At 49.5% G+C, this 24,060-nt stretch overlaps 3 protein-coding genes across 4 annotated transcripts in view; 1 reads left to right on the forward strand and 2 right to left on the reverse strand.

Moving 5' to 3' along the window:
* Window positions 1-4,595: 4,595 nt before the first annotated feature.
* Window positions 4,596-14,194, reverse strand: wdr6 (WD repeat domain 6). Its single transcript, XM_031794011.1, has 6 exons — window positions 14,002-14,194; window positions 13,402-13,535; window positions 6,804-9,471; window positions 6,637-6,714; window positions 5,604-5,720; window positions 4,596-5,441 (listed from the first exon to the last, which is right to left on the reverse strand). Coding segments are annotated over exons 1-6 (3,705 nt in total). The 5' UTR covers window positions 14,004-14,194; the 3' UTR covers window positions 4,596-4,735.
* A 69-nt stretch (window positions 14,195-14,263) lies between these two features.
* On the forward strand, window positions 14,264-17,413 carry fsbp (fibrinogen silencer binding protein). Of its 2 annotated transcripts, none has more exons than XM_031794012.1 (4): window positions 14,264-14,355; window positions 14,749-15,626; window positions 15,760-15,863; window positions 16,023-17,413. In XM_031794012.1, exons 2-4 carry the CDS (start codon window positions 15,224-15,226, stop codon window positions 16,560-16,562), a joined length of 1,047 nt encoding a protein of 348 aa, XP_031649872.1. In that variant the 5' UTR covers window positions 14,264-14,355; window positions 14,749-15,223; the 3' UTR covers window positions 16,563-17,413. The 2 variants fall into 2 exon arrangements, with proteins under 2 accessions (XP_031649872.1, XP_020361663.1); XM_020506074.2 differs by having other exon boundaries at window positions 15,802-15,863.
* Window positions 16,857-24,060, reverse strand: part of LOC109906977 (cadherin EGF LAG seven-pass G-type receptor 3) — a 58,406-nt gene continuing 51,202 nt past the window's right edge. The window contains 5 exon segments of the mRNA XM_031793304.1: window positions 16,857-18,625; window positions 19,271-20,228; window positions 21,704-21,901; window positions 22,140-22,313; window positions 23,888-23,979. Of these exon segments, the coding sequence (XP_031649164.1) occupies window positions 18,598-18,625; window positions 19,271-20,228; window positions 21,704-21,901; window positions 22,140-22,313; window positions 23,888-23,979 (1,450 nt within the window). The 3' untranslated portion in view covers window positions 16,857-18,597.

The following is a 24,060-nucleotide window of genomic DNA, read 5'->3' on the forward strand; positions in this document are numbered from 1 at the left end:
TACATTATAAACATTGACACATTAGATCAAACATGAACTTTCTTTACATCATATAAAATGTAAAGACGACTAAATGAAATGCTATAATCTTATGATTTTGAGAGAGAAATACAGATGTTTAAATTACCATGTCTTGGGAGAGAATGATTACCAACCGACAATGGGACCATTTGCCACATTATAAGTACTTAGACAGACTTTGATTAGCATATCAGGCTACATAAAACTCTAGCATCCAATTATTCTGAGTTTTAACATAACTGTTTTTTTTTTAAATCTGTTATTTTTTTGTTGATACGTTTTAATCTGATAAATTACCTCATTTAACCCGTGCTACACTGTCTCAAAGCCTCAACCCCAGATCCAGACAGCCAATAAGAACAAACAAATTCTTAACACGTCACACACACACACACACACACACACACAAATGTTTAGTACTCCAATCACATACAAACGCTGAGAATAAATGTGCTTTAAAAGCAGTATCCCTGGACTGAGTTAATCAGAAAGGGTTCAGAATATCTGCACATAACCATGGTCCTGTTGTGGTCCTTGGTGTGCCATCAAGTCGGTCAGTACTGGACAGTAGTCCCGCATTTTCAGAAGGACCGTGCCTGACCACCGGTGCCAGTGCTTGGCTTGATGTAATTGTAATGCAACCAGAGCTGGACCATTGTCCTGGTGAGTGGTCAAGTATTGTCCTAGTTAATAGCCATGCTGTGGTCAGTACTGAGTCGCTGCTCTGGGTCACGGTGTAGTGCGGTCTGTCAGTACTGGATCTGTCTCAGCAGCAGCATGAGGTCTCGGACGCGTTCAGCGCGGCTGTGGGGGGACTGGTCCAGTGGCAGCTCAAAGAAGGAGAAGGTGAAGCTGCGAGAGAAGCTGAGGTTGGTGACGGGTCTGAGTGGGGGCAAGCGGGGGGCACGGGGGAGCCTGTGCTGGGGGGGCACCCTGCGCCTCACCCTCACGGCCCTGCTCCCCTCCGTGGGAGCTGTGACCGGGGGCGAGGGGGCAGGGCCCTGGACACCGACACCCCCCGACGGGTGTCGGGGGAGTTGGGGGGGCAGGGGTGTGGGGAGAGGGGCGGGCGGGGGCGGAGGGATGCTGGTGAAGGAGGATTCGGACAGGGACAGTCCGCCCCACGGGGTCATGCTGTCCGGGGGAAGGTTGGCGGAGGTCTGGCCCGTCTGGGTGCGCTTCCTCCGTGCGGCCTGAGAGGGGTGCTGGTGGGTTGTCATAGTTGGCTTGGCTGTGGAGGAGGGGAGATTCTTCCATGTTGAACAGACAAGGCAGTAAATGTTCAAACAGACAAATGAGTTCTCAAACAACGAACACTGTCTTTCCCTAAGGACATCATTGCACGCGTGATTAGAACTGCAGAATATGTCATGTGACTTTTTTTTTTAACCACACGATGCTAGACGCTCCTCTCTCTTTTCGTTTCATCAACAAAACAAAAACAATAACAAAGGCGCTGGGGGCCGAACAGTGGCGCTGTTTCCCCCTTCATGGATTTCAGCTTCGAAGTACCTTCGTTTCTCACTGATATACAGTTGACATAGGGCGAGGTTGTCTTTGAATTTGTATAGTAAATGTGCCAGCAAAGTATTCATGTGTATAAAAGTGTTTTACTAAATCAAGCATAGGCGACACACTGACTGTACAAAACAATTAGGAACACCTGCTTTTTTCATGACATAGGCTGACCGAGTGAAATGATCCCTTATTTATGTCACTTGTTCAATCCACTTTTATTAATGTAGATGAAGGGGATGGGAGACAGGTTAAAGAAGGATTTTTAAGCCTCGAGACAATTGAGACATGGATTGTGTGTGTGTGTGTGCCATTCAGAGGGTGAATGGACAAGACAAAAGATTTAAGTGTCTTTGAATGGCGTATGGTATTAGGTGCCAGGCGCACCGGTTTGTGTCAAGAACTGCAACGCTGCTGGGTTTGTCACGCTCAACAGTTTGCCATCTGGCCAACTTGACATAACTGTGGGAAGGATTGGAGCCAACATGGGCCAGCATCCATGTGAAACACTTTCAACACGTTGTAGATTCCATGCCCCTGATAAATTGAGGCTGTTCTGAGGGCAAAAGAGGGTGCCACTCAGTATTAGGAAGGTGTTCCTAATGTTTTGTACACAGTGTACAAAGGGAATCATTTTTCATGTGGATTTCCTTGCTCTAGTTCTTGCCCGCTCTTCTTGCCCTGTGTCTCTCGGTTGATATGATCAAGTGTCTGTGTGTTGACAGAGGACAAAGTCAGAGGAAAACTAAGACTTGACAGCCAACAGAGAGGAGCGGAGTGGAGAGAGGAGACAGGAGTGGAAACACAGAGTGGAGACAGGAGAGGAGACAGGAGTGGAGACAGGAGAGGAGACAGGAGAGGAGACAGGAGACAGGAGAGGAGACAGGAGAGGAGACAGGAGTGGAGACAGGAGAGGAGACAGGAGGGGAGACAGGAGATGAGACAGGAGGGGAGACAGGAGATGAGACAGGAGAGGAGACAGGAGGGGAGACAGGAGAGGAGACAGGAGAGGAGACAGGAGACAGGAGAGGAGACAGGAGAGGAGACAGGAGAGGAGACAGGAGTGGAGACAGGAGAGGAGACAGGAGGGGAGACAGGAGATGAGACAGGAGGGGAGACAGGAGACGAGACAGGAGACAGGAGTGGAGACAGGAGAGGAGACAGGAGAGGAGACAGGAGAGGAGACAGGAGACAGGAGAGGAGACAGTAGAGGAGACAGGAGAGGAGACAGGAGACAGGAGTGGAGACAGGAGAGGAGACAGGAGGGGAGACAGGAGATGAGACAGGAGAGGAGACAGGAGAGGAGACAGGAGGGGAGACAGGAGTGGAGACAGGAGACAGGAGAGGAGACAGGAGTGGAGACAGGAGAGGAGACAGGAGTGGAGACAGCAGAGGAGACAGGAGTGGAGACAGGAGTGGAGACAGGAGAGGAGACAGGAGTGGAGACAGGAGTGGAGACAGGAGTGGAGACAGGAGAGGAGACAGGAGAAGAGACAGGAGAGGAGACAGGAGAGGAGACAGGAGAAGAGACAGGGGAGGAGACAGGAGAGGAGACAGGAGCAGGTCTCTTAGACCAGTTAGCATCTGACATGGACTGATAATGTTAACACTGATGTTGCAGTGTCCATATTACATGCCAGCACTTTTCTTTATTGGAAAGGCAGTATGTCTGTTCACTGCATGCTGCTCCTAAGGAACGTCTTCAAATAGATACTGGATTGGAAGTCAAAATAGCAACACAAGGGGCGTTTTCTTGTTCTTGTTATCTATTTGAAGACGCTCCCTAGGAGGTCTCCTCCGTGACCCCGAAACCCCGAAGTGGCCGAGGAGTGTGTCAATTCGTTAGTAGGCAAAGGGAAGATGGTCCTCCCCTCTTCGATAGCCTCCTTAAGGCGAGGAGGCACAAGTGCATCCTACCGGATTACTTCACAGAAGAGTTTTGAATATCTAATTTCATACGAGCGCATTTCTGTCCACTTTTCCTCTCCTTGCCGCCTCTCCTCGATTACCTTTGACATTTTTCAAAAAGGAGGCCAGAGAGGACGCAGAAGTAGAGCCAATCTAATTGGGAAAAGGCCTAAATAGAAATTATAGTTAGTTCACTGCACCTGCTGGCTTACTCCCAGAGGAGCCAATCATAGGCAACCGATCCTGTGGCATCATAGATCCTGTGGCCTGTGATGACAGAGCAGAGAGATCAGTTTATCTCCATGATAAATACACAGCAACTTGGTCAACAGTGTCACCAGTTTGTAGTACTGTACCTCTCTGGTGGGTGTGGAAGGCTCCTCAACTTGGGGGTCTTTTCTCCTCCCTCGGGGGGTTCGCTGGCTCACCTCAGCCCCGTTGTCACGGGCCCCACTACGCCGAGGCATCCCTCACACCGCTACACACACACACAAACTCTTCCTTTCTCGTCTTTAATCTTTCGGCAGACAACGCCTTCCGTTCAACTGAGCTCACAGCGAAGTTACTTCACCCTTCAGCACCGACTCCCTCCCACGCATCAATAGATCCCTCCCACGCATCAATAGATCCCTCCCACGCATCAATAGATCCCTTCCACGAGTCCTCTCTCACGCTTCACATTGATCTTTCCCCGGGTGATTTCAGCATACGACAGTTGAATTACAGGTCTTTTCTGAAACAACTCCAATCCAGCTATTTTGCAGAGTAATTCCCATATACATTGGTTTGTATACGTCATCGTTCAGAAGGCATCACCTCCTTGCTCCATCTAGCTCTCTCTCTCTCTCTCTCTGATTCTCATCAGGGAAGTTGGCACACTGACGGATGCTGGATGAAAGGCAATCGGAGACGTGAATAAAATATTCATGTTCATCTACTGCAGTCCTGCCCCACCTAAACCTGTGTACTGACCCCCATCCAGACCTCCATTTCACATTACAGAGGTGGAGTACATTACTACCCCCCCCCCCCCCACACACACACACTCAAGTCAGTTGATTACTCCCACTTCCCTAGCCCTGACTGCCACACAAGCAGAAGCAGTACACCACAAGCAGCCATAAATCTATAAATCATTTGAGAAAAATATCTTGATTTAAATTAAGTTTATTTCAAATCCAAATGTACATTATGCAATGAAGGCGTTTGGGTTCTTTGGGTCATTTAGACCGTAAACCATTTCAGATATTCAAATAAACTAATCTTGTTCACGGGTCCAGTTCACAACAGGTCATGTTGTCTTGTCATCCAGACAACGCTGTTGTAAAGACACTTTCACACACTCCTCCCTCCCTCCCACACAGCTCTTTCTTCCAGTTTTGTCCTCCCTGTTCCCTCCATCCTCCATGTCGGTCACCTTCAGCAGCTGTAACCCCTGTCCACAGACAACCACCCAGCCCCTGTCCCCACATTCAGACACAGACCCAACCCCAGCCTCAATCCAAACCTCCAGCCCTGCTGCGTCTGCCACATGGGAGACGAGCGCTCCCTGTTGGCTGAGTCCGGTAGTGGCCAGCCTCCACAGACACACCCTCTGGTCAGGGGATGTGGACACTAACAGGCCTGGGTTCAGCATCCTCAGGGCGGTCAGAGGGGCAGCGTGGGCTAACGCCACTGACCACTGAGACTGGAGCTGTAGACACACTCTGCTGCCCCCTACCGCCTCCCCCTGGTACTGCACCCCGATGAGTGCTACTGACAGCTGTCCGTCATCTCCTCCGCTGGCCAATGTTATCCGGGCTCCGTCTGTATGTCCCGCCCCAAGGCCCTCCTCCCATACGGCCAGGGTGTTGACTCCACTCTGGTGGGCGGGGACTGTCAGACAGGGTCTGGTTGGGGCTAGGGCCGCAGTAGGGGGCTTGTCTGAGTTGACTACGGTGCTCATATCCCACACTGCTATCCTTCCATCTGTGGCTGCGCTGAAGAGGAACACACGTCTGAGGGAGACAGAGAGGTGAGAGAATGTTCGGCTGATGTTATTATGAGGAGGTCAAAATGACGATGAGGGAAAATGTGGGTTATTCAGAACATGAATAGCATCTTGTGTTGCGTTGCCTTTGCAACCTGTCATGGAGCCGTCAGCCCCCCCAGTGCCTCACCGATAGCCGTGTCCATCCTCCAGGCTGCAGGGGGCGATGCTGAGTACACATCTCTCATGGTGGAAGCTCTCCCACAGGAGCTCAAACTTTCCCCTCAACTCACTGACTGAGAAGAGCCTGAGAGAGGGAGAGAGGGAGAGAGAGAGAGCAAGAGAGAGGGAGAGAAGGAGAGAGAGAGAGCAAGAGAGAGAGAGAGGGGGGGAGCGAGAGAGAGAGAGCAAGAGAGAGAGAGAGAGAGACAGACAGAGAGGAACTAGAAAGAAAGAGAGAGAGAGGGAGTGAGAGAGAGAGAAGAATGAGAAAGAAAGAGAGAGATGACCGAGAGAGAGAGAGAGAAAGAGCAAGAGAGAGAGAAAGAAAGAGAGAAAGAGAGTGAGAGAAAGAGAGTGAGAGAGAGAAAGAGCAAGAGCAAGAGAGAGAGAGAGAGCAAGAGAGAGAGAGAGAGCAAGAGAGAAAGAGCAAGAGCAAGAGAGAGAGCAAGAGAGAGAGAGAGAGCAAGAGAGAGAGAGAGCAAGAGAGAGAGAGAGAGCAAGAGAGAGAGAGAGCAAGAGAGAGAGAGCAAGAGAGAAAGAGCAAGAGAGAGAGAGAGAGCAAGAGAGAGAGAGAGCAAGAGAGAAAGAGCAAGAGAGAGAGAGAGCAAGAGAGAAAGAGCAAGAGCAAGAGAGAGAGAGAGAGCAAGAGAGAGAGAGAGAGCAAGAGAGAGAGAGAAAGCAAGAGAGAGAGAGAGCATGAGAGAGAGAGAGCAAGAGGGAGAGAGAGCAAGAGAGAGAGAGAGCAAGAGGGAGAGAGAGCAAGAGAGAGAGAGAGAGCAAGAGAGAGAGAGAGCAAGAGAGAAAGAGCAAGAGAGAGAGAGAGCAAGAGAGAAAGAGCAAGAGAGAGAGCAAGAGAGAGAGAGAGAGAGAGAGAGGACCAAGAAAGAAAGAGAGAGAGAGGGAAAGACAGACATACTTTAGGAAAGGGGTCAAATAAAAACACTAGGTCCTAATCTTTTGTGTACCTCATGAATTTGACTGGTAGAATAATGATAGTGTACCTCACAGCTCCATCACTGCAGGCCAACGCCAGGAGGACCGTCTCTGTCCCATCATCCACCACGGCAATGGACATGTACCTGAAAACACAAACAGCAGAGTAAAACATCAGATTGTGCTTGTGAGAGAATGAAAAGCGAGCATTTATATAAAGTACAAGTTCAAACACCTGGTTTCTGCGTCCATTTTCACAGTCTTGTGTCGGTTCCGCATTCTCTCCCACTGATCGTCCAATCGGTGGCTGGCCACCTGTATCACCTGACAGGAGGGCAAGCCTAACTGTCCATTTCCTCCAATCAGCAGCCGGTAGCACTGCATCTGTGCGCGCCCACCTGCAGATACCAGCAGGGCAGAGAGGGACTCTGTCTGTTCATCTGTCCCTCTGTCAGTCCTTCCATCCAAACGTTTGAGTGCTGTCAGAGTCCGAACATTCGAGATGTGGTCAGTGATGACCGACAGCACTCTGACCGCGCCCGTCTGCGGTTGGACCGCCAGGACGGTCAAACTGGTGTCCTCTCCTCCGGTCACCAGCACCTCCCAGCGGCCCTCTCCAGCCTCCCCCACTACCCCCAAGCGACACACACAGCCCACTCCCCTGCCGTGCAGCCCCTGTCTCAGGTCCAGGCTCCCTGCCCGGCTGGGTGCTTCCCCAGAGGGTTTAGATGCCAGGACCACCCCCTGCTTGATGAACACTAGGGCCCCCTGGCCCGTAGAGAGGCCGTCCTGGTGGGGGCAGTAGCTCCAGGACCGATGGCCTCCTCCACAGGGCACTGAGAGCAGCTTCTCCTGCCTCACGGGGTCCCACACTACAAAGTGGACCGAATGGAAGCCCACGATCACAAAGCGGGCCTCTTTCCCACTTCCTTCTGGTTCCTGGGCCCTCTGCTCCTCTTCAGAGTCCTGGGGTTCCAGAAGCAGAACTCTCTCCAGCCACTCCATCCCCCTGCAGGCCCGCTGGACCCTCAAAACCTCCAGTCCCTCTGGTCCAACCCGGAGGACTCTCACACAGCCATCTCTCCCCGCACTGTACAGCAGCCCCCGGTGCTCCGACACCCACGTCACCCCCTGCTTTCCATGCACCCCGAACAGAGAGCTCACAGGCTGGAGGGTCAGCCCTGCCCTGCTGGCCTCTCTCTCCTCATCCTCCTCTCCGACTACCACGTCCCCCTTTTCATCATGGCTTTCAACCAGCCCATTATGTGCCTCTCTTCCCCTCTCTTCATCCTCATGCTCTTCTCCAGCTCCCCTCTTATTCTCTTGGTGGTGTTCACTCTCTTCAAACAGCAGCAGTGATCCTCTCCTGTCTCCACATACCCACAGTGCCCCCTGTGGGCGGTTGAGGTAAACTACAGCAGTGAGCCAGCGTTTGGCACAGGGAGGCAGAAGGAGAGGACGGAGTGGTTCTACCCTGAGAGCCAGTCCAGTGTCTCTCATCTCTACCTCCACCTGCCAACGATGGACCAGGCCCTCTGCTCCGGATGCCAGCAGGTATCCCCCTCGCCCCTGCCCCTCTGCCTGGCACTTCACCCACAGCACACTGTGAACTTTCCCTGGCCCTGCCCTCAGCAACACCCCCGCGCCAGGCTGTGACAGGGGGAAGACCTGCACCCCTCCACCGAGGCTGCCTAAAGCACACAGCCCCTCCCTGGATGCAGCAGCCCCCCAACCCCTCACCTGTAGCACCTCCATCACACAATAGGACTGGAACTCAGGGCCCCCCTCCCATAGGAGACCCCACCGCCCCCCCTCATAGAGGTAGACCTCCCCATGGTCTGTGTTCACCACCACCCTGCCCTGGATCCAGTGCCCATCCCCCACCACACCCACCACCTTGGGGACGCCTCGGCCCTGGAAGCCTAGGTCCACCAGGATCTCTGTGTCCCCCTGCCCTCCCTCTGCATCTCCCTTCTCCTCCTCCCCCCCCACCCGCCACAGGCGGATCCCTCCATCTGCCCCTCCGGTGGCCACCCACCTGCCCTGGCCGTCCCCTCCCTCACTGACTGCCAGCGCCCTCACCCCCCCGGACCGGTGGCCTTTCAGTGTCCGAGCCACCCTCCCCCCACCTCCCCAGTCCCACAGCAGACAGGCCCCGTCCTCCCCAGCGCTGTACACCCGTCCAGGGGACAGCTTGACGGAAAACACCCTGGCTTGGTGTCCATACAACACCCGCAGACACGTCGGGCTGGGGTCTCCACACCCCCCTCCAACACCCCCCAGGTCCCCCACCCCCCAGACCCTCACACTGCGGTCGTCCGAGGCGGAGGCCAGCCAGCCAGTCTCCCGGCGGTAACAGAGGCTAAAGATGACGCCACTGTGACCTGGCAGACGCCTCTCCACTGGGGCCTTCCTGCCCGGCTGTGCCCCTCCTGGCCTCCAGAGCACCAGCTGGTTGAACACTGTCCCCCCAACCAGGACAGAGTCCTCCCAGTTCCCACCCAGGAGCAGGGCGGAGTACAGCAAACACCCCTCCTGGCAAGAGCAGAGGGCCAGGACGCAGCCCTCAACAGGATCCAGCAACAGAGCAGCGTTGTGGGCCAGAGCCACGCCGAGGAGTGGACCTTTCTCTCCAGAGACCCAGCGGACATCCAGGGCCCAGTCGGGCAGCTCCATGAGGGGGCCCAGCGGCTCTAGCCTCTGCCCTCCAGCACTCAGCCTCAGCAAGCGCACAGCCTTCCCTCCAAACACTACCACCTCATCGTCTGGGTCACTGGTCCGTCTGTCTCCTGTCTGTGGTTTGGGACGAATCCCATGGATGCGGTAGTTGAGGAGCACGCTCAGTGAGGTGGAGGCTTTGGACTGAGATTGGAGGCGGTACACTGTCAGGATCGGACCCTCACCTGTATGGACGCATGCACATGTCAAATATCTAATCGCACTTAATGACAGTGCATAGGAAGGGACAAAGGAAGAGAGGAAGGATACAATTTATAAGTATTTGGAACATGGCCCAGATCAGATTGATCATGCAAGGGTTTTTAATGTCACAATCACTAGCACAGTGAAATACCTTTCTTGCAAACTCAAAACCCAACAATGCAATAATCAGTAGCAATGTAATATGAGAAAAAACACACGAGAAATAAGAAGAAATATGAAGAACACAATAAGTAAGTAACATACTATATACAGGGTCAGTTCAATACCATACTATATACAGGGTCAGTTCAATACCATACTATATACCGGGTCAGTTCAATACCATACTATATACCGGGTCAGTTCAATAACATACTATATGCAGGGTCAGTTCAATACCATACTATATACCGGGTCAGTTCAATACCATACTATATACCGGGTCAGTTCAATAACATACTATATACAGGGTCAGTTCAATACCATACTATATACCGGGTCAGTTCAATACCATACTATATACCGGGTCAATTCAATACCATACTATATACAGGGTCAGTTCAATACCATACTATATACCGGGTCAGTTCAATACCATACTATATACCGGGTCAGTTCAATACCATACTATATACCGGGTCAGTTCAATAACATACTATATACAGGGTCAGTTCAATACCATACTATATACCGGGTCAGTTCAATACCATACTATATACAGGGTCAGTTCAATACCATACTATATACAGGGTCAGTTCAATACCATACTATATACAGGGTCAGTTCAATACCATACTATATACAGGGTCAGTTCAATACCATACTATATACAGGGTCAGTTCAATACCATACTATATACAGGGTCAGTTCAATACCATACTATATACAGGGTCAGTTCAATACCATACTATATACAGGGTCAGTTCAATACCATACTATATATATGGTCAGTTCAATACCATACTATATACAGGGTCAGTTCAATACCATACTATATACCGGGTCAGTTCAATAACATACTATATACAGGGTCAGTTCAATACCATACTATATACCGGGTCAGTTCAATACCATACTATATACAGGGTCAGTTCAATACCATACTATATACCGGGTCAGTTCAATACCATACTATATACCGGGTCAGTTCAATACCATACTATATACAGGGTCAGTTCAATACCATACTATATACAGGGTCAGTTCAATACCATACTATATACAGGGTCAGTTCAATACCATATTTACAATGTGCAGGGATACTGGAGTGATGGAGGTATATATGTATAGGGGTGAGGGGACTAGGCAACAGGATAGAAGATAAACAGAATAGCAGCAGCTTGTATGTGAGTGGATGTGTGGGTGTGTAGAGTCAGTATAAATGTATGTGCATATTATGTGCGATTGAGCAGATGGAGTGTGTGTGTGTGTGTGTGTGTGTGTGTGTGTGTGTGTGAGAGTGAGTGTGTAGGGCCCTCTGAGTGTGCATAGAGACAGTGCAAAAATATAAATAAAAGGTCAACAAGCTTAACTCATATAGTCTGTGTAGCTATTTTTGTTAGATTTTTATTGCTTGTGGATAGAAGCCATTCAAGAGTCTGTTGGTGCCAGACTTGATGCACCGGTACGGCTTGCCGTACGGAAGCAGAGAGAATAGTCTATGGCTTGGGTGGTTGGAGTCTATAATGATTTTCCGGGCATTTCTACCACATCGCTTGACACAGATATCCTGGATGGTAGGGAGCTCGGTCCAAGTGATGTACTGGGCTGTCCACACCAACCTCTGTAGCACCATGCGATCGAGGGCGGTGCTAATGCTATGCCAGGCAATGACGTAGCCAGTCAAGATGCTCTCAATGGTGCAGCTGTAGAACCATTTGAGAATCTGAGGACTCATACCAAATCTTTTCAGTCTCCTGAGGGGGAATAGGTTTTGTCGTGCCCTCTTCACGACTGTCTTGGTGTGCTTGGACCATGTTCTTTATTGGTGATGTGGACACCAAGGAACTTGAAGCTCTCAACCTGCTCCACTGCATCCCCATCGATGAGAATGGGGGGTGTGCTCCGATCCTCTTTTTCCTGTAGTCCACAATCCTCTCCTTTGTCTTGATCATGTTGAGGGAGAGGTTGTTGTCCTTGCAGCACACGGCCAGGTCTCTGACCTCCTCCCTATAGGCTGTCTCGTTGTTGTCGGTGATCAGGCCTACCGCTGTTGTGTCATCGGCAAACTTAATGATGGTGGTGGAGTTGTGCCTGGTCTTGCAGTCATGAGTGAACAGGGAGTACAGGAGGGGGCTGAGCACGCACCCCTGAGGGGCCCGTGTTGAGGATCAGCGTGGTGGATGTGTTGTTACCTACCCTTACCACCTGGGGGCGGCCGTCAGGAAGCCCAGAATCCAGTTGCAGAGGGAGGTGTTTAATCCCAGGCTCCTTAGATTATTGATTATTGCACTATGGTGTTGAACGCTGAGCTGTAGTCAATGAATAACATTCTCACATAGGTGAGAATAGGTGAGATTCCTCACATAGGTGAGGTTCCTTTTGTCCAGGTGGGAAAGGGCAGTGTGGAGTGCAACAGAGATTGCATCATCTGTGGATCTGTCGGGCCGTATGCAAATTGGAGTGGGTCTAGGGTTTCAGGGATCATGGTGTTGATGTGAGCCATGATCAGTCTTTCAAAGCACATCATGGCTACAGACGTGAGTGCTACGGTTTGGTAGTCATTTAGGCAGGTTACCTTAGTGATCTTGGGCACATGAACTATGGTGGTCTGCTTAAAACATGTTGCTATTACAGACTCGGACAGGGAGAATTTGAAAATGTCAGTGAAGACACTTGCCAGTTGGTCAGCGCATGCTCGCAGTACACGTCCTGGTAATCTGTCTGGCCCTGTGGCTATGTGAATGTTGACCTGTCTAAAGGTCTTACTCACATCGGCTTCGGAGAGGGTGATCACACAGTCTTACAGAACAGTTGGTGCTCTCATGCATGTTTCAGTGTTATTTGCCTCGAAGGGAGCATAGAAGTAGTTTAGCTCGTCTGGTAGGCGCATGTCACTGGGCAGCTCTGGCTGTGCTTCCCTTTGTAGTCTGTAATGGTTTGCAAGCCCTGACACATCCGACGAGCGTCAGAGCCGGTGTAGTACAATTCAATCTTAAGTCCTGAATTGATGCTTTTTCTGTTTGATGGTTCGTCGGAAAGCATAGCAGGATTTCTTTTAAGCTTCTGGGTTAGAGTCCTGCTCCTTGAAAGTGGTAGCTCTAGCCTTTAACTCAGTGCGGATGTTGCCTGTAATCCATGGCTTCTGGTTGGGGTATGTACGTACGGTCACTGTGGGGACACCGTCATCGATGCACTTATTGATGATGCGGTTGAACATTACTGTGAATATGCCTTGCAGCTCTGACAAGGCAGTAAGGACGGTCTTGTATTGTCTAGCCAGGGATTGGCTAATAAATCACGGGCTAGTTCGACCATTGCTAGCTGTTCCAGCTAGGAGAAAGACATTGATAAGTAGCTAGCATAAAGCAGGCCACAAGCCTATTTTTTCTTGAGGGCATGGTCAGGGTGCCGAAACATAATTACAAATGATTTGTACACTGCAAATTGACCACGAAAAGCCCAAACATATATAATATTTGACTAAAACCTAATCATTTCAAACCTTGCTTACATATGTATATGATCAGATAAATCTCTTATTATGTGTGGAAATACTTTGGAACAGATTTCCACAATCAAAATCACTTGATATAAGATGTACTTTCCTTCCAAATAGAGAATAAAGAAAGTATCACCAATAACAGGTTAGTTGAAAAATGGGCGCAGGCGCTTTCCATTAGCCGAGCTGTGACGCTGTATGAGCCATGGCATATCAGTTATAACTACGTAACTAGCCAGGGATCACCTACCTGTCAGCAGGCACTCCTCCCTTAGGAACTCCAGTGCGGTGACAGGGACTACCAGGGCTGCCGTCTCAATTGCCATCATCACTGACATTGACACAGTCCCTGCGGAAAGCCTCTCATCAACAGCACCCGATAACCTGGCACACATACAGAAACATTCACTTTAGCTAGTAATCTTCTCATTTTGCATAGTGAGATGACGTCAACCTGTCAGCTAGCTATGTGTGTGCGCTTGATAATTTGGGGCTTTAGCTGGTATTCGTTCTCTTATTATTTCAATGTTTCTCTTATGTCTGAAAACCCGAAAAACATGAGGTTGCCATTGCCAATCAGTGCAGCACAGTGATATTCACAATTTATAGCTATCTAACTTACAATAACCTCTGATTTCCTGTCAACACCAAGGGAGGGAAATACAATATAGCCGAAAACATGCTAATAACTTTTTATTACACTAGGTAGCCAACTACTTAGGTAGTCACGCAGATGAAAGTGGGTTAGCTAGCTAGCTAACGTTAGCTAGTTATAACAATATTTGACTTAGGGTAATTAGCTAGTCATGCCTAGGCTACTGTCTTGGAAATAACATGGCTAGTTACTTACATATCTATCTAGATGCCAGGAAAATATTTTCATTTCTTGACAACAACAAAAAAGTATTCATTGTCCTTTCGTGAATTTGTTCTGTTCTTCTCTCTGAGAACTAGCTAGCTACCCATGCGTTTCTTCCGCACGCATCCAATCAAACGTAGCCACACTGACATAATGCATCGCACTTTGCAATGAAGCGGACAGCCATTGGTTAAAAAAAGAGTCGAAAGTGCTATTTGCGTAAAATACGCAGGTTTGTTGTTTAAATTTCGCATCCGGCCGCCAAACATGAGGGGGTGGTGGTGGCAGGACAACAAAGTGTTTGTCCACGATAATTCGCCGCTCTTATTGGCTGTCTGGTTGCATGTGAGTAATAACAACAAATCATATGTTTATTTGTTTTAATTTACAAATAAAATGTACATCCAAATAAGCGCATGTATATGGGGAATTTGAGGTGTATTAGCTTGGCTAGCATTATTACTGTCATCTTGCTAACCTGCTAGGTAGCAAGCAAGGCATTCGATATAAAGGCTATTCAATTCCGTCCCGAAACGCTATGTTTTTGTTTGTACCTGGTAGTTAGTTTCACTCACCTGATGTCCCAGGTCTGAATTATTCCCTTTTATTAAAAGGAAAGGATGAACATTCGGTATCCCTTGGGAATGATGGCACGTGTTCTTAAAAATCTCAACCTTGCTGTAAAGTGTTCATATCAATCTGAATTTCATTCTTTTGTTTTCTTCTACCCCGACCCAGAGATTAAGAATCATCACAGAGTGGACCACAGCTCCATAAAGCACGGTTCATTGTGTAATTTGACTTGACAGTGGACACCCACGTTTTTCTGTAGCTAAACACTGCATAACAGCTGGTTATCCCAGTAAAGATGATGCCCTACTGTGGATTACAGTACCATTCATGACAATGACACACCCACCAAGTAAATGCACGCACCAAGCAGTTCTTCCACATGATCTCTGACAGGACATCAAGTTGGACTAAACCTCACAACCAACGCTCACTGAAAACACCCTAGTTTCAAAATCAACTCGATGCTCATGGAAAGAACAACCACACAAAGACTTAAAACCTAAATCAACCTCATACAGTATGTTGGTTGGAAGGAAATGCCCCCATTTGGCCTACTGCGGCCCTGTAATCCCTCTCGCACACAAACCCGAGCAGGACTAGAACCCTCACCTCCACCCCGTTGCCTTGGCGACCAACGACCATGTCGTACCGCACGCCCAATTTCACCATGCAGCAGAAGCTCTACTTCCTGCAGAGGATCCAGGGCGTGGTGCACACAGTCCAGGACTTCAGGAAGGACACCAACACTACTGTGCACCGCAACGCCGTGTGGGCCGAGGTGGTGGAAGCCTTCAACGCTGCCTTCCCCGACCGGCCACCGAGCTCGGTGGGCACCATGAAGACCCTGTGGAAGAGGCTGAAGGTGGAGAGCCGCCAGGCGCTGCACCGGCGTCAGGAGCAGGTGGTCGCCGGCATGCCTGTCACGGCCCTGACCGAGGTTCAGCGGGAGATTACGGCCATGGTACCCAACCTCATCTCCAACCAGGACGACATGGACGGAGAGGTGGGCTACACTGGCCTCAGGCCTGGCTCCCCCACAGCAGGTAATACCACACTACTCTCACACTACTCTCGATATTGAGTTCACGCATTTATCAAACGTGCATTCCTTAGATGATAGGCTGATGTGTTGTCAACCAATTTGCTCACACACGTGTATATACGGTGCTCGGGGAGACGGTTCCAATCTCTGTCTCGCTGTCTGCCTGTGTGACCTAGTGACGTGTACTGCAGCGACCAGTGGGAGTGACCAGGACGATGCTGATAACAGTCACAATGAGGTAACGTGTCACAGCTAGAGCACATCTCCATAGACAATCCTCTAGTGTACGATGATCTTTACATATGAACATGCCAATACAGTTCAAGAGCCACTGAAAGAGCTTCTAGTATAAGAGGACACCGTGCAGTTGAAATCTAACCCAGTCTGTCTTCCCCAGGAGAGCGAGAGTAAAGACCAGGTAGCCATGAGCATCGGCATCGCCTCCTTCACGGCACTAGCAGGAAGTGACGGACCCCTCCGGATCCCCTTCTCCACCAGCCAGCCCAACGCCTCCACTCTCACCCACAGTGAAACCTCCTGGTCTGGGACATCCCCGTCCTTCCTCCCTCCGCCCATCCCATCTGCCTCATCCTCCAGCCTGTTCACCTCTTGCCCCATGAACTTTGACCTGCCCTACGTCCCCCGGGCCGCCCCGCAACCCCTCACCTCTCTGGCAGCGGCAGCAGGGCGGGGGTCTGAGGACCCACGGTGCGGGCCGCGCATGCTGGAACTGTCGGAGTTGGAACATGAGCAGAGGATGAGAGTCCTACAGATGGAACAGAAGGTTTTAGAAGACAAGAGGAAGGCGGTGAGGCAGAAAGAGAAAGCCTACAGGCTAAAAAAGAGATACTACCAGGCTAAGCTGAAGAAGATGGGGGAAGAGGTACGACCGTGCTCGAGTAGCGAGGACACTGAGGGCGATGATCAAATAATTTGACGGTTATTTTGTTGCTTTTATGTTTTTATGAAGATGATTTAAAAAAAAGTTTCTGACAGTTTCAGGTATTTGTGAAAACTTTAGTAAAATCTTTTTTGGGTATTCCTTTTCATTGTTGCCCTAGATCTGTAGGAGTTTTGTTTTAATGGTCTGGTAGAGATCTCTGAATGTGAAAAGAGACCTGAAAGAGAGGAGACCCTCCGGAAACAAACTGTCAAAACTAGTCTGCTAAAACGGTTGTTTTCACCAGGGAATGTCACTCACAGAAAATAGGACTCAAACAACATCTTGTTAGGAATATTTCTTATTTTTATGTTGGTAACCGAGGAGCAGCTGTTTCAAATTCCCCCCATGCCGACGGGAGAGCACATACCCCAGAATAAGCACACAAACTGACAGTCCCCCGTTCCTCTCCCTCCCTCCTTTCCTCCATCATTACACTTCAATGACTTCCCTCTTTTCTCTCACACTTCCTGTTCTCTCAATGCATTTTGTCACAGTGGGAGAGTCAGCTCATACGAAACATTACATGTTTAAAAAAAAAAACGACATTTGAACAAATACCGCTGCACACTCTCTTTTATAAATAACACACTCTCACACAAAATGACAAAGTAATAAATAATATATATCTTATGTCTGTACAAGTTAACGGTACTGCAGTAATTAATCATATAAAAAAGAACTGACCAGTGGCAAAATAACTGGAGCAGTTAAATGTAGATGGAATATAGCGAAGGATGGATATCGGGGACCCTGGGGAGATTTTTTGGCAATAATACTGTCACATTTATATTAACTTACCACAACCCAAAGACATAAAAAGATTAAAGCAGGTCGTTGAAAAGAGGTTTTGCAGACTGTCGGGTGTAAGAGACGAGTCGTTGTCTTTCTTCAATCTGTCTTTCCGTCCTTCCTCTAATGAGTAATAGTCCCTCGTTTGCTTCTCTCTTTTTCACTCATTTTTCTTTTTGACCCACTTTTCTTTCTCTGGTCCACGCGTCTGTTTAGTGTCGTGTTATTACATGTTATAGCCCTGGAACAACTGGTGCACCGGTGATTCGTCCTCTGATCTTGCCTTTTCATCTCAGAGCCAATATGTAACACCACTTTAGGGCTAACCTAAACGTGTTCTCTCTCTACCTCTCATACCCCTATAAACCCCAGAGGTTTACGTGACCATTTTCCCAACAGAGGGTTTTGTACACTAAAATGAACCAAATATCAGGCAGAGAAACTATTAGATATGTAACGGTATTGGTGTTTTGTTTCTGATATATAGTAGCGCAGAGAGAGATATATGATGCTGCAGAATAGATGACTGACATTCAAAAGCAGTGGGTCTTTTCTTGGATTAACAGAGCACTTCCATCTAAACAGTATTCTGACAACTGAAGAATGAGATAATCAAGCCTCTCAAATATCAAAGTTATGTTCGCTTTCTTTCTTGTTCACAATCATTTGTTCTGTCAGATCCCTCTTCCATAGAATTCATTCCTGTTTACAATCACCCGCCCCCAACACCTTCCTCGTCCTATCATGTCTCAGGTCTCACAATCTCATCCAATCAACACTAACCGACCCCTGTCACTAGTTTTATACATATAGCTGACGGGTTTTAGGAAACGTTTCAGGAGAACGGTATTTTGATTCAAGGGCTATTTTTCTTCCTTTGCCTCTGATGAAAAAGATACAAAATGTATAAAAATGTTATGTACAGGTTCATCTTTTTCTTAGCAGTTCAATTCCGATCCTTGTGTTCATGACTAAATCTGAGGATCGAAGTTCATTAAACATTAGTAGCTAAGGTAGCCAGCTATCCATCGTATAGCCCTCCTCCCCATACTGGCTGCTGGTTATAACAGAACGAACCAGGCACCTCCAAACTCCAATCTCACTGTCTGCCTTTCTTCAACACTTAGATCCTACAGTATCCCAGGGTGCTTCAGCAGTCCAGGATGCTCCTTGACCTCTCCCCGGCCCCCCACACAGTCCTTGGTATCCCCAATTGCATTGTGGGATATGGAGGGTGTCATCAAGACTGTCCTTCACTTCTGTTGACTCTGTGAAGAGAAAAGAGAGCCACCACAATCAGTGGCAAGCCGAAGTAACATAACTGAGGAATGCTACATACACTGAGTGTAGAAAACATTAAGAACACTTTCCTAATATTGAATTGCACCCCCCACCCCAGCCTCAATGTGTCGAGGCATTCTACAGGGGTACTGGCCCATGTTAACTCCAATGCTCCCTACAGTTGTATCAAGTTGGTTGGATGTCCTTTGGCTGGTGGACCTACTACCATACCCTGTTCAAAGGCACTTCAATATTTTGTCTTCCCCATTCACCCTCTGAATGATACAAATGCACAATGCATGTCTTAAACCTATCTTCTCCCCTGTATCTACAATGGTTGAACTGGATTTAACAAGTGACATCAATTAGGGATCACAGCTTTCACCTGGATTCACCTGGTCAGTCGATGTCATTGAAAGAGCAGTCATTGAAAGAGCAGGCATTCATAATGTTTTGTACACTCAGTGTGCATCTCCTGACATGCAGGCTAGGACACGTTTATAATCCAAATCATCACATCTTTGATAGGAACCAAAAGGATGGATGTCTGAGGATAGAGAAAGAGAGCAGAGCAGGAGTGTGAAGAGGAGAGGAAGCAGGTAGATGAAGCTGAGTGAGAGTGCAGGACTTACTCAGAGTCTGGTGAGACCTCAGAGATGCTGTGAGAAGTGGCGGAGTGGGGCGGGGAGGGGGAGGGTCCTTGTGCAGAGGAGGGGGCTGGGGGGGTGAGCACGGAGGAGCTGAAGGAGGCCAAGATGGAGGACAGGATGTCCAGGTGCTCGCTGGACGGGTGGCGGCTGGGGGGGGCGCCGGGGGCAGGGAGGGGGTACCTACACAGGGGGGCAGAGTCCAGCCGGCCGCGGCGGGGTAGCGGGGGCTCCTGGGGTTCCTCACTGATGGGGGCCGGAGGGGAGGAGGGCGGGGGCTGGTCAGGGTGTGAGTGCTGGCGGGGGGGCAGGGTGCGAAGCCACTCCCTGCAGGGCTGGGACTGGGTCACCCCGCCGCCCCCGTTAGCCTCCAGCTGTTCACGGGAGCGGCTGCTCATCAGCGCTCCTCCTAGGTGTTCACGGGAGGAGGCCTGGCGCCGCGTCAGGGTGTTGAGCTGGGAGCGCGACCCTCCCAGACCGGGCTCCACACCCCCATTCCCACTCAAGTCCTCCCGGGAGGTGTGGGCGCTGTGCTGGTGGACATCCAGCCTGTCTCTGGAGCTGCTCAGGTTCTCCCTGGAGGCTCTGTCTAGGCCCGGCTCACGGCGGCGGGGCAGCAGGTCCAGGTTGTCCCGGGGGCCCTGGCGGTCCAGACGGTTCTGGGATCCTCCTCCAGCCTGGCGACCGAGGGGGTCTCTGGAGAGCTGGCGGCGGGCCAAAGAATCCAGATGCTCCCTGGAGGAGTAGCGGGAGGCAGGCTGGGACAAGGAGCCCGTGCCAGACAGGGAGCCTGTCCCAGAGTACATGCGGCCGTAGGAGGCTGCCGGGACGCCCCTGTGGCCCAGGGTGGAGGTGCGGTACCAGGAGAGTTCGCTGGGGACCTGGCCCATGGCCGAGAGACCCTGCAGGGCCGGGGGACAGTCAATGCGATTCTTCAAGATGCCTGAGTCAGCAGGGAGAGATTAGAAAAAGGAAGGGTCAATATGTATTTCGGTGTTTGAGTTTACATGAATCTGTATGGTAATAATAAATATAATCAAATTGTACTAGTCACATGCGCCAAATACAACAGGTATTGGGGTCCCTGTGCTGACCTTACAGTTAAATGCTTACTTACGAGCCCCTAACCAACAATGCAGTTTAAAAAAAAGACATATAAGAATAAGAGATAAAAGTATCAAGTCATTAAAGAGCAGCAGTGAAATTACGACAGCGGGACTATACACAGGGGGGTACCGGTACAATGTGCGGGGGCACCGGTTATTTGAGGTGGTATGTACACGTAGGTAGAGTTATTAAAGTGACTATGCATAGATGACAACAGATAGTAGCAGTGGTGTAAAGGGGGGGCACCTGTTATTTGAGGTGGTATGTACACGTAGGTAGAGTAATTAAAGTGACTATGCATAGATGACAATAGACAGTAGCAGTGGTGTAAAGGGAGGGGGGGGGGGACCTTCCTCTGACACCACCTGGTATAGAGGTCCTGGATGGCAGGAAGCTTGGCCCCTACCCTCTGTAGTGCCTTGCGGTCGGAGGCCGAGCAGTTGCCATACCAGGCAGTGACCATCAAACAGGCAAAGTGCCAATATGGGGCTAAGATTGAATCGTCCTACACCGGCTCCGACGCTCGTCTTATGTGGCAGGGCTTGCAAACTATTACAGACTACAAACGGAAGCACAGCTGCGAGCTGCCCAGTGACACGAGCCTACCAGGCGAGCTAAATCATTCTATGCTCGCTTCGAGGCAAACGGCACTGAGGCATGCATGAGAGCATCAGCTGTCCCGAGCAACTGTATGATCACGCTCTCCGTAGCTGACGTGAGTAAGACCTTTAAACAGGTCAACATACACAAGGCTGCAGGGCCAGATGGATTACCAGGACGTCTGCTCCGGGAATGTGCTGACCAACTGGCAGGTGTCTTCACTGACATTTTCAACATGTCCCCGGTTGAGTCTGTAATACCAACATGTTTCAAGCAGACCACCATATTCCCTGTGCCCAAGAACACTAAGGCAACCTGCTTAAATGACTACAGACCTGTAGCACTAAATTACTACAGACTCGTAGCACGGTCGGAGGCAGACTCGTAGCAGTTGCCATACCAGGCAGTGATGCTCTCGATTGTGCAGCTGTAGAACCTTTTGAGGATCTGAGGACCCATGCCAAATCTTTTCAGGCTCCTGAGGGGGAATAGGTTTTGCCATGTGTTGAGGATCAGCGTGGCAGATGTGTTGCTACCTACCCTCACCACCTGGGGAGCGGCCCATCAAGAAGTCCAGGAGGTCATTAACAGAATAGCAAGGTTACGGAGTTTGTGACCCTTTCTGTGGTAGTCAGGCTGTGTGTGTGCGTGTGTTTGTGTCTGAGTGTGTGTGTGTATGTGCTTGTGTGTGCCTGCATGCGTGTGTCGCACCCTTGCGGTGGCGGTTGGACTGTCCTGTCAGACCGTTCTCGTCCCCGCTGGTCAGTGCCGCCTCAGGCTGGTTGTTGTTTGTGGCGTCCTTGCTGTAGTCAGCCCCTAGGCGGCGCTCTGAGCCCCACTTCTGCAGGGAGTGGACCTCACTCTCCTCCAGCGCTGGCCAATAGGAGAGCAGATCATTGCCATCCAGGTCTAACACACAAAGATGGACAATCACCATTGGCCAACAATTCCAAATAAAGAGGGTTTTGTAGAAGTCATACTTCTAAATGCATAATCATTTTTATTGGTTTATGGATCTCTGTGTCTGACATTTTCAGTGTGTTTGCTTATCGGTGTGGCATTTATAGGTATCACATACATATATACATACATAACATAAAAATTGCTTTGATTTGTGAATCTATTTCCATTGTGTGTGTCTGTGTACCTTTGGTCCCGTTGTGGGCGGGCTCTGTGAGAAGCCGCTCACTGTGATTGGTGCGTTTGAAGCGTCGCTGGATGCGTCCACGGAGACGAACATTGTCCTCACTCTCGGAGGAGGGGATGGAGAGACTACGTTCCTCTTCTAAAGAGAGATCCGAGTCTGAGTCCGAGTCCTCACCTGAGAAGAGAGAGACAGAGAGACACAGAGAGAAACAGAGAGAGAGAAAGAGATGCACAGAGAGAGACAGACAGAGTGAGAGAGAGACAGAGAGAGAGAAACAGAGAGAGAGAGAAAGAGATGCACAGAGAGAGACAGACAGAGTGAGAGATGGACAGAGAGAGACAGATAGAATGGGAGGAGACAGACAGAGAGAGAGAGACAGACAGACAGAGAGAGAAAGAGATGGACAGAGAGAGAGAGAGGTTATAGAACCAGTTATAGTGTCAGTTACTATTAAAAGCAAAAAGAGGTGATGCACATTTGTTATCCTTTTACTTGTATTGTATACAGTATTATAACCCTAGAGTGTTTATGAATGTGTTTATTTGTATTACAATGCCACCCTCCTAGAGTCCTGTGTGCGTGTGTGTGTTAGGGCTGCACAATTAATCAAATTCGCATCAAAATCACAATATTGCAATCCATATCGCATGAAATCTTTTAAAAGGCCCCTCAGCCACGTGTCTTTATAGGTTGCTCCGTTTGTCGTCTCTTTCCCTCTCTATCCTCTTGCGGCTGTGACGTCACACACCAAGCCCCTCCCCCTGCCAATCAAGCAGCACAGTTCCTCCTCCATGCTGCTAGATCCACTATACGTTGTTCTGTTAAGTCAGATGCAGTCAACAGATTGTTCCAAACAAGAACCATGTTGCTTTTCCACTTTGCTTCTTAATATGAATTCATGTATGTTTATGACTCCAACAGTTTTATTTGGTGCAAAATCTTTTGGGAATTGCAACCAGCTTGACACAATTTGTTTTGCCCATATCGTGCACCCCTAGTGTGTGTCTGTGTGTGTCTGTGTCTGTGTGTGTGTGTGTCTCTGTGTCTCTGTGTGTGTCTCTGTTTGTGTGTGTGTGTGTGTGTGTGTGTTTGTGTCTCTGTGTGTGTGTCTGTGTGTGTGTGTCTGTGTGTGCATCTGTGTCTGTGTGTGTGTGTCTCTGTGTCTCTGTGTGTGTCTCTGTTTGTGTGTGTGTGTTTGTGTGTTTGTGTCTCTGTGTGTGTGTCTGTGTCTGTGTGTGTGTGTCTGTGTCTGTGTGTGCATCTGTGTCTCTGTGTGTGTGTCTCTCTGTGTCTCTGTGTGTGTCTCTGTTTGTATGTGTGTGTTTGTGTGTTTGTGTCTCTGTGTGTGTGTCTCTGTGTGTGTGTGTGTGTGTTTGTGTGTTTGTGTCTCTGTGTGTGTGTCTCTGTGTGTGTGTGTGTGTGTGTGTTTGTGTGTTTGTGTCTCTGTGTGTGTGTCTCTGTTTGTGTGTGTGTGTCTGTGTGTGCATCTGTGTCTCTGTGTGTGTGTGTCTCTGTGTCTCTGTGTGTGTCTCTGTTTGTGTGTGTGTGTTTGTGTGTTTGTGTCTCTGTGTGTGTGTCTCTGTTTGTGTGTGTGTGTTTGTGTCTGTGTGTGTGTGTGTCTCTGTGTGTGTGTGTCTGTGTCTCTGTGTGTGTGTCTGTGTCTCTGTGTGTGTGTGTGTGTGTGTGTCTGTGTCTCTGTGTGTGTGTGTGTGTCTGTGTGTATCTCTGTGTGTGTGTGCAGGGGGTACCTCCGTCTCTATGGAACATAGCCACGTCCAGGTCTGTGGCGCCAGTGTGTCCCAGATTGTGTTCCAAGGCCTGGCGGGCCAGCAGGTTCTCTCTATGGGGGGAACGGAGGTGTTAACCAAAGTATTTACACTACATTAGGCAGGCTCCATCAGCCTAATCTACATTACTAACC

Source organism: Oncorhynchus kisutch, linkage group LG17 (genome assembly GCF_002021735.2).
Source record: "Oncorhynchus kisutch isolate 150728-3 linkage group LG17, Okis_V2, whole genome shotgun sequence".
NCBI classification, from domain to species: Eukaryota; Metazoa; Chordata; class Actinopteri; order Salmoniformes; family Salmonidae; genus Oncorhynchus; species Oncorhynchus kisutch.

Excerpts from the sequence above, each read along its gene's own strand:
- wdr6 (XM_031794011.1), bottom strand. Across the intron at positions 6,715-6,803 it reads AAAATGGACGCAGAAACCAG|GTACATGTCCATTGCCGTGG; the intron begins GTGTTTGAACTT and ends TTGTGTTTTCAG. Across the intron at positions 5,721-6,636 it reads TGCAGTGATGGAGCTGTGAG|GCTCTTCTCAGTCAGTGAGT; the intron begins GTACACTATCAT and ends TCCCTCTCTCAG.
- fsbp (XM_031794012.1), top strand. The coding sequence starts at position 15,224 with ATGTCGTACCGCACGCCCAATTTCACCATGCAGCAGAAGCTCTACTTC. Across the intron at positions 15,627-15,759 it reads GCCTGGCTCCCCCACAGCAG|ACGGTTCCAATCTCTGTCTC; the intron begins GTAATACCACAC and ends GTGCTCGGGGAG. Across the intron at positions 15,864-16,022 it reads CTGATAACAGTCACAATGAG|GAGAGCGAGAGTAAAGACCA; the intron begins GTAACGTGTCAC and ends TGTCTTCCCCAG.